Below are 13,917 nucleotides of genomic sequence, written 5' to 3' on the forward strand. Positions count from 1 at the left end.
TTTTTTTTTAAATTGTGCTTCAATTCCATGCAGGAAAAAGTTAGTAAAACTTTACAAAGAAGATGACACAGTAGTCCAACACCTGTCCTAATTTACCTTGAATTGTATTGTTTATGCAGTTATTACTTCGCTTGGAAATCTATTCCAAGATCCAGGGATTCTGATCAAGAACGCAGCTCTCTTTCAGGTCAATCGAAATTAGCTGTAAAAAAGTTTCATGTAGTGTTTACGTAGGCCTTTTTCTGATGCAGAAGTCAATAAAATTTTCTGGGGAGATTGTAGGCCAAAATCAGATCAACATGTAATCGTCGATATTTAAGGGAAAAAGGTTTTTGAGGATTAAGATTAAGAAGATCATCTGTTGAACGATGATCACTTCCACACCAAAAATAATGGATGGAATCGGTATGAGTATTTAAAATTAATTAATTATGCAAGAGGATATGCTAAAAAATCATGAGCCCTGCATGAGAAATAAACAGAAAGACGATCAACTAGCGATATGCAACATTCAGAACTTCTAGTCATTGGAATACTCTTTGACAGTTTCACTGTTATGCCTGCATTTGGCATTTATTGGTGTTTAATTTCCCTTAATTCTCGTATTAATTAATGCTGGCCCAGGGGTAACATCCTAGTAAATGGAGTCATGGGTAACTTTGTAACTGGGTTTGAATCTCTCAACCAGCAGTTATTATCAATTTTTGCACTGATGATTGCGAAAGCATGAAATACTACTGCTAGTAAGTATAAAGATAATTATATATATATATGTATGTATATGTATGTATATATATATGTATATGTATGTATATGTATGTATATGTATGTATATATATATGTATATGTATGTATATATATGTATATGTATGTATATATATGTATATGTATGTATATATATGTATATGCATGTATATATGTATATGTATGTATATGTATGTATATATATATGCATATGTATGTATATATGTATGTATATGTATGTATATATATATGCATATGTATGTATATGTATATATATATGCATATGTATGTATATGTATGCATATGTATGTATATGTATGTATATATATGTATATGTATGTATATATATATGTATGTATATATATATGTATATGTATGTATATATATGTATATGTATGTATATATATATATGTATATGTATGTATATATATATGTATATGTATGTATATATATATGTATGTATATATATATGTATATGTATGTATATATATATATGTATATGTATGTATATATATATGTATATGTATGTATATATATATGTATGTATATATATATGTATATGTATGTATATATATATATGTATATGTATGTATATATATATGTATATGTATGTATATATATATGTATATGTATGTATGTATATATATATGTATATGTATGTATATATATGTATATGTATGTATGTATATATATATATGTATATGTATGTATATATATATATATATATATGTATGTATGTATGTATATATATATATGTATATGTATGTATATATATATGTATATGTATGTATATATATATGTATATGTATGTATATATATATGTATATGTATGTATATATATATGTATATGTATGTATATATATATGTATATGTATGTATGTATATATATATGTATATGTATGTATGTATATATATATATGTATATGTATGTATGTATATATATATGTATATGTATGTATGTATATATATATGTATATGTATGTGTATGTATATATATATGTATATGTATGTATATATATATATAAGAGTACAAATAATAAAACATGATAAATGCCATTTTAAAAATTACTCACTACAAAAAGCGTTGCATATCCCCAAATTTTCTTTTGCTTAATACGATACAGACATCGTTTCTTTTTTTTTTCAATTAAAACAATGTTTTAATCAATGTGTATATTGGTCCTTTTGTTGTTTAAATTTTAAAAAATGCGATTTATCGCATATTTTCTTTTACACCAAATTTTGAATTTTGGTTAAAAATTTTCCTAATTTGCTTGTTAGAAGTTATCATTCTTTTCACTGATTATATTGATGTGAATTAATATATTAATTTAAGACAAATGATATTTCCTTATTGATTAATTGATTTATTTTCTTTTTCTTGTATTTTTCAGCAAAGACCCCAAACCAAGTACTCATCGGCCTCCTCCCCAAATTCTCCTGTCACCCAATCTCGACGGGTGATCTCTTCCTCTCTCAACCTGGCCTCCGATGCTAATGCACAGGGCTATGCTTCTGATACGGACACTGTTGACACGCGCGACTCGCAGTGCTGCGCCCCTTCCTCTTCCGACGTAGGTGTTCTTGACGAGGCCGCGACCATGCCGAGGATAAGGCATCAAGAGGCTCACGATACGCGCACGTTTCATCGGCCGGCGCTCTCAAAACCTGCATCTGATGTGTCTGTCTACGATAATGTGTCATCCTCTCCCCTCCGACGGTCCACGGCTGACCCTGACAGCCCGGCGCATATTGTTCGACGCTCCGCTTCGCCAGCTTCCTTGTCCAAGCCCGCTGAGAGCACTACAAGTGACGAAAGCAAGGAACGTCCAAATGTGGTCATGCTATCCGAATCTCCAAAACGAGATGGAACCCAGTCAGAACCAGAGACACCCGATGTCTGCACCACATATACATGTGAGCTGTCTTGCTCTCCCAAAGATAGCAAGATGGTGGAAACTGTCACGATGGAAACGGCTTTTGTTGGTGAAAATTACAGGAATCAGCCGGTCCCACTTGCCAGGACAGCACTCTCAAAGAGTGCTGCAGCCAGTTCAGGAACGGGGGCATCCCCCACCCCAACAAGCGGAGGTGGGGGTCCATCTTCAGCGCCCCCAACATCCGGCGGTAAAGGACATGGTCGTACACGACCTTCCACTTCTGAATCACCTGAATCTGAGTGGCCGTCCCCGCCGGAGCCTCTGACCCCTCAAACTCCAAACATCCCTTTCGACAGCATCGACTTTGACAGCGATTCTCTGCGACGGATGCTGCGATCTTTGCCGGTGTCACCGATTGAGAAAGACGACAATGATCAGGGCTTTCACGAGGACCCGTACTTTGATAGCGGAGGACAATCGCACCACCGACGCTACCCTTCTGTATCTAGAACGAAGAGTCTCAACAGTTATGATCGGGACCGCACAAACAAACCAACGGTGCCGCACCAACCATACTCTGTTGTGTACCCTTGCCGGGACGACTCCTATGTTTCCATGCTTAAGAACACAGACCTGCCAAAATCTAAGCAGGCTAAGATGCTTGTGGAATACGAGCTTCATTTGCGCAACAAATGTGCTCGAGATAGCTACCCAGACAGTGGAATAGGGGGTATGGCATCTGAAACCACGGGTTCATTGTGGTCGGGAGAAAGTAACAAATCGGCAGGGGCAGGTAAAGGTAAGTGTTTGTTTTCTATTTATTTATTACTATTATTACTAGCAGAGATACCCAACGTTACCTGGCCATTAAAAAAAATTATACTAGATATTATATATCCGCTGCAATGTTGATCAAGAAAATATAGATTATATGGTTCCTTGGTTAGTAGTATTGGACTTTTAGCGAGACGTAATAACTAGGGCTAGGACAACAGCATATTCTTTTCATTGTTTGACTCTCGGGTGTGTAATCGTTGATATCTTATATGCTTTTATATAGAGTGATGTGGTTCTCGGTCGATAAACTGTGTCTAACTATGTCGGATATATACTCGAGTAAAACAATGAAAGAATATGCTGTTGTCATAGCCCTAATAATAACACACACACACACACACACACACACACACACACACACACACAGAGAAAACTGCCTTTATCTGATAGATTAATTCTCACTAGAAGTTCTCACATATGCATCTAATAAATAAAGTAAAGGTAATCTTTTTCTCGATTTTTGTCACTACCACTAATACAGAAAGGTATTGAACTGGCTGAAAAAATTCCAATAGACCAACTAAGAACCCTAAAAGAACACAACAAAGAACAAATTATAGCATACGTCTCTACACACAACAAAAACAACCCAGAACTATTCACGCAGATAACAAAAAACCTTATCCTCCTCAATCAGAACGACAAACTAAACAACATACTTAAAACAACAAAAATAATAAAAAGCAAGCGCCAACCCAAAAACTTAAAACACATCCTAACTTCCTCAAAACTCGTCCCACATACTAGAAAAGTAGTTACAAAATGCAACAAACCGCGATGTGGAGTAGGTGACATAATAATAGAAGGTAACACATACACATTCAAAAACCCAGCACAAACATTCAAAATAAAAAAGGATCTAAATTTCACCTCCAGAAATGTAGTATATGCACTAAGATGCACAACATGCAACAAATCCTACATAGGCGCCACCAAAAATTTCAGCAATAGAGTGGCATTACATAAGAGCAACATCAAAATTGCAGATAACAGACACCTCTATGTTTCAAAACACATACACACATGCAGTGGAAACAGCTTCAAAATAATGGCAATCTTCCAAACAGACAATTATTTTTATTTACTTACACAGGAAAAAAACTTCATCACCAAATTCACTCCTGAACTGAAGAGAACCTAATACCATCACACAAAAACATGAAATGCAAGGTACACTCGCATGCACACCCATACACATACACATACACACACCCACACATAAATCAGAACCGACACATTAAAACACACACACACACGTGCGCGCATACAACCACACACAGACATAACACCCCTATCTTTAATATAACACACTGAACAATACCAACCCTACTTAACCTCGAAACCAACAACACTAGAAGACACCTAGAACCGTAGTATAATATCTGTTTCAACACCTCGCTCCCTCCTCAGTCAGAGGAGGAGAACCCCCTCATGACTGAAACGACTATCTTCCCTTCTATCATCCCCCTCCCATACCTACACCCCCCAATGCCCCCCCCTCTGGGGAACAAAATCTTCCCCACACTAGGAACCGATCCTGGGTCTAGCAATACCCACATGGGGAGACAAATAAATAGAAACATTAAAAAATCCCCTATTTTAAATACACCCCTCTTTCTAAACAAACATAATATAAAACTAAAACGAAAAAAATCACAATATTAAAATCGAAGAATCCAAAAAATAAATATCAAAATAGAATGAAAGCACCCCTACCCTTACTTCAGAAGAGCCAGTCCCCCCTCCCCACACATACACATTAGTAACGACCTCGGACCACAGCTGCCTTCCTAAGAAAGCAAATAACCCCAAAATACTATAAAACAATATACACATTCCCAAACCAATAAAAGCAAACACACACACGCACACACACACACACACATAAACACACACGCACACACACGCACACACATAAACACACACGCACACACGCGCCCACACACACACACACACACACACACACACACACACACCCTACCCCACCCTAAAGGAAAAGAAAAAACACATTAGCAGAAAGAAATGACTGACTGACTACAGCCAGGTCAAAATCTCCCTGGACAAACCAAATAAAAAGCAATAAAAAAAAAAAAAAAAAAAAGCATACCAATGTATAATAAACACTTACAAGCCTCCACCCCTTGGAAAAAAACTTCAAACTAACGAAAATCGCCATTTTTACACATTTGAAAATAATTTCTGACGAGGACGCATCAGACCGTCTGAAACGTACTTAAGCGATTTCAGTGACTTAAAAACATTATTACTATGATCCAAACATAATTCTCAATGAAAAACCAAGACACGGAATAATAAAATAATGTTAAAAAAATACACATTGTTGGTGACTACTCCCTTATTTAAATATATATATATATATATATATATATATATATATATATATATATATATATATATATATATATAAAGTTTTTAACAGTTTGTGAAAGTTTATAAAGTTTCATAAGGATTATGAAAGGCAAAAGCAAGGAAAAAAGTTGAAGTATAAAAGGATATGGTAAAAATCCATTTTGCCTTTCATAATTCTTATGAAACTTTATAAACTTTATGAAACTTTATAATCATTATGAAACTTTATAAATTTTCACAAACTGTTAAATTTTTTTAATGCAAATATGAATCAATTCATATTTGTAGTCTCTTTTAATGCATTTATTTATAAAACTCATTGTATATTTTGCAAACTTCTTTGATCTTATGAGAAAAGTTGCATTTTTCGAAACTCCGTGGAATAAGGTCTTTCCAGTTTATTTGTACTTGTTGTCAGATAATTCATAATTTTGTATACCTTCTTTACAGGTTTTTAATATTTTTTGAGAATTTGAATTAATTTTCAATAAGATTTTTCTATTATATATATAGTTGCGACACTGGATTAATGTTACAGATGAATGGTCACTTAAAACCAGAAACCCTGTTTTTTTTTTTGTTGTTGTTGGTTTATTAATAAGTCGTCTAACAAGGTCTTCATTTGTCTGAAACATTAGCGTATCAAGTGTCACGATGATGAAAATTTGTTTATATTAAAAAAAATATATCATGCTTATCTTTTAATAACCGCATTAAATTCATTAGTTATCACTCTTGAATACCTTTAACCTGGTATATATATATATATATATATATATATATATATATATATAATTATAAAAAAAAATAAATAAAAGTTTTTTAATTTCTTTTCATAATATTATTTTGCATTCCTGCACGTCACCAATTAAAAACGAATAAAGAAAAATTATAATCTTTTATACTTTTCGTATTCTTTTTATTCATATATATATATATATATATATATATATATATATATATATATATATATATATATATATATATATATATATATATATATATATACTAGCATTTCAGTCCGGATTGTCTAGCCTTAATTTAAACCTATGTCATTTCCGGTTTGGCGGTGGTCGTAACAGCAAAGGCATCACGTTTTTTTTCTCCATTATTTTCCTCCTTCACGGTATGGGTTCGAGCCTGCCTTCCAACTACCACTTTTGTTTTGTTTTTGTTTTTTGTTCAACATACCCATCCAAACACCTGGGCAACGCCAGGCTGAAATGCTAGTAGATAAGTGAAAATGTCTGTGTGTGTCTGTGTACATTTCCTTGCCAAATAACTCTGTCAATTTTTAGTCTACAGACTCGAGATTTGACATAAGGAGTATTAAAATTTGGGAAAATCTTTTTAATCAGTTTTCAGCCAGAAATTTGGTTGTCAAGGGGTCAAAGTTCAACGATTTGACCGTTGAAAACTGTACCAAACTTCTCCGTCAATTTTGAGTCTAAACACTTGAAATTTTAAATGTAGGCTACTTAGACATGGTTCAAACTTAATAATTTGATTTGAGCCCCAAACAATAAATATTAAGGGGGCCAAAATTGGGGTCAAAGTTAAAAAAAAAATTGGACCTCTGTGGTCTCTACCTAATTACTCAGCCAATTTCTTTTTATGCAAATATAATAAACTTCAAAGTAATTGTTTCTTCTCATGCATTAACCTGCAAAATTTATTGTATATTTTGCGAACGTCTTCCCTCTGATGAGAGGAAATGCATTCTTCGAAACTCCATGGAGTGTTTTTCTTGTTTTATTTGTACTCCTTGTTGAATAATTAAAATTTTGTATACCTTCCTTAGAGGTTTAAAAGGTTTTTCGAAAATTTGAAAAAAATTTTTTTCAACATCAAGATTTTTATTATATATATATATATATATATATATATATATAATAAATCTTGATGTTGTTCGGGTTTCAAATCTAGAGTTCAGATGTGTTCAGGTGATAAGCCCAAATGAGTGAAACTCAAGTTTTGGACTTCCAATTTGTTGGCTTTCAAAGCTCGTATGACGTTGTTTGACTGTAGAAATAATTATATCATCTAACGTTTTGAAAATTCTCATATATATTCTAGTAAGTTTTGAAAATATATATGGCAATTAAGCTGCCAAAAATTTGTGAGGATGTATCAGATTATGAGGATAAAATGTGGAAAATTCTGTGTAGCTTAATTGCCATATATATTTTAAAAACTTATTGCCTAGTTCTGTTTACATATCGAGCACTATCAAAGTAAATACTGAAAACATTTACATAAAATTTTATGTAGATGCATAAAATAATAACACCTCCACACACACACACACACACACACACACACACAGAGTTTTATCAGAAATAATTCTTAATGAGCGGAACTTAACCTTCTAGAATTTTATCTGTGGAGTTCCTATTTACAGTGCCTCCCCACGGGACAGAGTTCGACACCAGGGTCGTTTTTTAACGTGGAGAAAATGAACAAAAATAAAAATTTTTTCCGTCAACAAACAAAACAAACAAATATGCTTTTCAGTAAATCTAATATATTTTTACACATCTTTTTTTTTTTTTTTTTTTTTTTTACACAGAGATCACCACTTATCAAGGCCCGGAAGCCACTCAGGGATAAGGGTTATTGCAAGTACATTACGTTAGTGAGGAGATTTGATGAAGTGTTTACTTAAGGGGGCGGTTCATTAGGAATTTGTTAACATTAGACTTGAAGACATCCAAGTTGTAGTCCGGAGGGAAGCAGGCAGACGGAACAGAGTTCCACAGGCGTGCAGTTCTAAGAAAGAAGCTTTGTTCATGAAATCCGCGTTTTGATTTAGGCACAGATATAGAGTGGGGGAAATTTTTCACAGTGGATTCAGCTAGACGGGTGTTTTTCGTGAAAGATTGGCGAGGGGGGACCAGGGATTGGAGTTCAGACGAGCACCTGCCATGAAAATAACGATAAAACAAGGATAGGCTTGCAACGTCTCTTCTGTGGGAGAGGGGTTGCAGGGTAGAGAAAAGGGCATCCCCCACTAAACCACGAAGTCTATCTTGTACTCTGTCTCAAAGAAAAAAAATTATAAACAAAAAAAATTGCTTGAAAAGGGCTCGTTAAGGCCGGAAACCTGCTTAATATCTTTAAATATCCATTTAAAGGGGAAAAATGTATCGTTTTATGGTTCTAAAAAAACTTAAATATATCATATTTCATTAAATTTGCTCCATAGTCTATCATAGGTATCAATAAAGTGATGTTCTTTCAATTTCAGTTTATTCTTATGACACTTTCTGTTTGAGGCATTTTATAAAATAAAAGCATGTAAGCGATTTGAGCAAATACAGACATGGGGCTTTAGTAACACTATATCGTTTGATCACATTAAAAAAAAATGATGGAAGTGTCTATTTTATTATATGTAAAACAGTTGAGGTGGCAGGATCAGTCGAAGGTTTACTCTTCTAGATTATCCGTATTCTCTCCATGTCCATGCATATTAACAGGCTAAATTTGTGAAGAATGTGGCTCTACATTTGTATTTGTTGTGGAATCAAGCCCCACTTGAGCATTCAGGTCCTGTTGAACCCCAGGCCCCTTGAAGTAAGCCCTTTGTCTAGTTTGTGTTTTTAGCTAGTCGAGTGAATGCCCCCCCCGCACCCCGATAGGAAATCTCCAAGGCACTCCAGCTTTTCTTTTTGTCCCTGGCCACCCCACTAACTGATATTATCTTGGAGTAACATCACATACCACCTCCAATTCCCCCAACCCATTTTTTCTTTGTTTCCTTAGAATTCAGCACCATTTAGAGATCAACTTGCTTGCTTTCGGGGGAGGGAGGGGGCTATCTAGCCCATCAAGCCGGAAAGCAGTGGGCAGTCTATGATTTAGAAAGGGTTGGGAAGGCTTTACTAAAACTTTTTGTTTATTTTTTTTTACTTTTTCTCCACCCCACGCCAATTGCGTCTCTAATTAAAAAAAAAAGTTTTTATAACATTCTATATATATATATATATATATATATATATATATATATATATATATATATATATATATATATGTGTGTGTGTGTGTGTAAAAAATAGAATGTTATAAAAACATATATGATTTTATATAATGAAAAAACAAAATCAAACAACAAAAAAAAACACTTGATTTGGGAATCTTAAGTAGGACGACCCCTGGTGTGAATGTGGTATTATGGTAAATGAGAACTTTAGTTAGGATTAATTTAATCAGCGAAGGTACAGTAACAAGGATGACTATAGAACTCTCCCTTCCCCCTTTTTTTATTGGCCTTGTGCCTAATTTTGTTTTGTAAGCATTTTGTTCTCAGAATAAAATATATAAGTGAAGCATCATGTGATCGCTTATCAACGCTTACCTATCCAGCTTCCTGTTTTCTTTCTTAACAAAACTTTAATTTGAGTGAGATAACATCCGATTGTATTCAACAACTATTTTTCTAGTATCTGAAATTCATGACCTTAAAAGTTTAATTTCCTGTTTTCCATCCACCCAAAATTAATTATTTGTGTCTGTTTTATTATAGTTTAGTTTTTCACATGAAAGACAAAAAAAAAAAAAAATGAACAATTTCATTTCAAATTTTAAATTGCTTTCTGCTTAAAAATGAAAAGAAAATTCTTCCCTAAAAATTGATTTTTTGGATTTTTTTCTTTTGTCATGACATTGATTATATGGGTGTGCAGAAAAAAAGAAGAAAATTCTCTCTCTTACGATCACTCTTTCTATAACCCTCTCTCTTTCCCAGATTCTCTTCTTTATCTCCCTCCTCTCCTCCTACTCCTCTACTCTTTTTCTCCTCCCTCCCCCGCACATCATCTCAGACCTCCTCCACCCACGTTTCCCATGCTCTCTCTCTCTCTCTCTCTCTCTCTCTCTCTCTCTCTCTCTCTCTGTCTTTCCATTATGCAACCACCATACGAACTTATTTGTAGTTTATAAGCTTTCAATTATAATGTCAAGAAATCAAGTTAACCAAATAACTAACCATATCGATTAGATGTTCACACACACACACATATACATGGACAAATATAGAAAAATCTCATATCTGTTATATATATATATATATATATATATATATATATATATATATATATACTAACAGTTCAGCCCAGCTTTACTCGGGTCCTATGTACTGTTCATAGCTTTATGTGCATATGTATATATATATATTAAAAGTTTGACTCCTGTCCAAGTAACCTACATCTAAAATTTCAAGTGTTTAGACCCAAAATTTGCTGGATAGTTTACTAGAGACCGCAAAGGTCAAATCTTTTGAACTTTGACCCCTTGGTAGCCAAATTTTCGGCCAAAAACTGATTAAAAAGCTTGCCGTATGTCTGAATACACTTTATGTAAAATTCCAAATGTTTGCACCAAAATATGTCTGAGTAATTTCGTAGAGACCGCAGAGGTAAATTTTTTATAACTTGAACACCAAATTTTGACCTCTTAATATTTATTATTTTGGTCTGAAATCAAAATACAAAGTTTTACCCATGTCCAAGTTACCTACATCCAAAATTTCAAGTGTTTAGACCCAAAATTGGCGGAGAAATTTGGTAGAATCTGCAAAGGTCAATTCTTTCAACTTTGAAAGCCAAATTTTCGCCCCAAAAGTGATTAAAATTCTTGCCGCATGTCTGAATACCCGTTATATATAAAGTTTAAATGTTTTGACCCCAAATTGGCTAAACACCACAAAGGTCAAATCTTTTGAACTTTGAGCCCTTGGCAGCTCAAATTTTCGACCAAAACCGATTAAAAAGCTTGCCCTATCTCTGAATACCCTTTATGTAAAATTTCAAATGTTTAGACCAGAAATTGACTGAGTAATTTGGTAGAAACGCAGAGGTCAATTTTTTTTTTTTTTAACTTTGACCCCAATTTGAACCTCTTAATATTTATTTTTTTGGACTCAAATTAAATTATAAAGTTTTATCCATGTCCAAGTAACCTACATTTAAAATTTCAAGTGTTTAGACCCAAAATTAACGGAGGAGTTTAGTAGAGTTTTTAAAGGTCAAATCGTTGAAATTTGGCCCCTTGACGACCAAATTTCTGGCTGAAAACTGATTAAAAAGATTTTCCCAAATCTCAATACTCCTTATGTAGACCGAAAACTGACAGAGTTATTTGGTAGTGAAATGTACACAGACACATACACACAGACAGACATTTTCACTTTTACATATATATATATATATATATATATATACTAGCAGTCCGCCCGGGGTTGTTCAGTCATAAAATATCCATAAATATATAAATATTATATTCTAATTTATGTAGATTTCTGATTTCTTCTTATTATAGAACACATTCTCTATTGATTATTATCTAATATAGTAATGATTTCAAAAGTTATTAAAAAAAGATGACCTGGGTACCGTCCGCAAAAATCGAAACCAGAATGTTTATTGCTTCGACCTTAGTTGTTATTTATCACCCTAGAGGCGGTACCATATGAACTACCGATGGAGAGATACGAAAGGTTAAAAATTAAGTGACGGTGAGCTAACGATGTTTAATTTTGCGCATGCACAAATTTGACCCCTTAGCAGCAGATTTTTTTTCGAGCTAAAAACCAAATCGAAAGTCCAAATACCCTATATATAAAATTTCAACTCTGTATACTAAACATTGCAAGAGAAGTTTGGTAGAGACTTTTCGCACATGCACCAAGATCACTTAGAGAGAGAGAGAGAGAAAGAGAGAGATAAATATTTCTGCGTGCTAAATTCTACGCAATTATGCAGAATGTAGAAACTATGCATGAATAGAATTCAGTATAAGTGAAATGAAACCAATTATCAAATAAGAAACTATAAAAAAACAAATGACTAATTAATTAGTGCTCCTTTTTTAAAGGAATATACAAATTAGTTAACCATCATGTAGTCGCTCACATATCCATAACTGATTATATCAAGAAGTTCGTTTTAATAATTTTTAAATAGAAATAGTACGCTTTTAATACCAATGTCAGAGCGAGAAAAAAAAAACAACTTTATAAGTGTGTATGTGTGTAATATATATATATATATATATGTGTGTGTGTGTGCGTGTGTGTAATATATATATATATATATATCTATATATATATACATCCTGACTTGAGGTAGTTGCTTGTCTAGCTGCACTGATGAACTGTGAAACAGCGAGACAATATTGTATGAGGATATATATATGAGGGGCGTGCAATAAGTAATGACCCTGACCCACTTCCATTTGTCTGATTTAGCTGCAATTTTGCATGTGCAATGATTTATATCTCTACGGGTTATGTGACAACTTAAAGCTCTGAACTAATTGTGGTTTCTGTTTTACAGGTGTTTGAACTTAGTTAGATGTGAAATGGAGCCTGTTGAATGTCGAGCAGTGATTCGGTTTTTGTATTTGAAAGGACACACACCACAGTAGACTTTTGATGAAATGAAAGAAACTTATGGTGATAATGCCCCATCATATGACCTTGTAAAACGCTGGCATCGTGAAGTCAAACATAGCCGGAAGTCTGTGGAAACAGCTCCCAGACCTGGTCGCCCCCCCCCCTTCTGCCATTGATGAGGCATCTGTCATTTTGGAAGATCGGCGCATTACTATTCGCCAAATAGCCCAAGATGTCAAGATTAGTACAGAGTCTGTGGAAACTATCATTCATGACCATTTGCATATGCATAAGGTGTCTGCCAGATGGATTCCCAGGTTGCTCACACCATTCCTGAAGTGAGAACACGTCGAGTGCTCGAGGATGAATTTGGAGATGTGCCAAGAAGATGAGTCAAAGTTTTTCAAAAGACTGATTACACAGGATGAAACCTGGGTCCACTACTATGATCCAGAGACCAAAGCCCAGTCAACGCATTGGAAGCACTTGAACTCACCACCCCCAAAGAAGGCAAGGGTGCAGGCCTCCACTGGCAAGGTCATGCTCACAGTCTTCTGGGACCAGGACGGAGGAGTGATGACAGATTTTCTGGCAAAGGGTACCACAATTACAGGAGCCTATTATGCTTCACTTTTGAGTAAATTAAGGGAATCTATCAAAATCAAGAGGCGGGGCAAGATCAGCAAATGTACC

The 13,917-nt window shown here is 34.1% G+C and overlaps 1 protein-coding gene across 5 annotated transcripts in view; it reads left to right on the forward strand.

Moving 5' to 3' along the window:
* The window catches only part of LOC145303664 (uncharacterized), a 1,499,272-nt gene that overhangs the window by 1,330,758 nt on the left and 154,597 nt on the right, over positions 1-13,917 (forward strand). For all 5 annotated transcript variants that reach the window (XM_080145262.1, XM_080145263.1, XM_080145264.1 and 2 more), the window contains one exon: positions 2,139-3,423. In XM_080145262.1, coding sequence (XP_080001388.1) covers positions 2,139-3,423 — 1,285 coding nt within the window. The remainder of the gene's footprint in view (positions 1-2,138; positions 3,424-13,917) is intronic.

Source organism: Euprymna scolopes, chromosome 19 (genome assembly GCF_053919585.1).
Source record: "Euprymna scolopes isolate OS-2025 chromosome 19, ASM5391958v1, whole genome shotgun sequence".
Lineage (NCBI taxonomy): Eukaryota > Metazoa > Mollusca > Cephalopoda > Sepiida > Sepiolidae > Euprymna > Euprymna scolopes.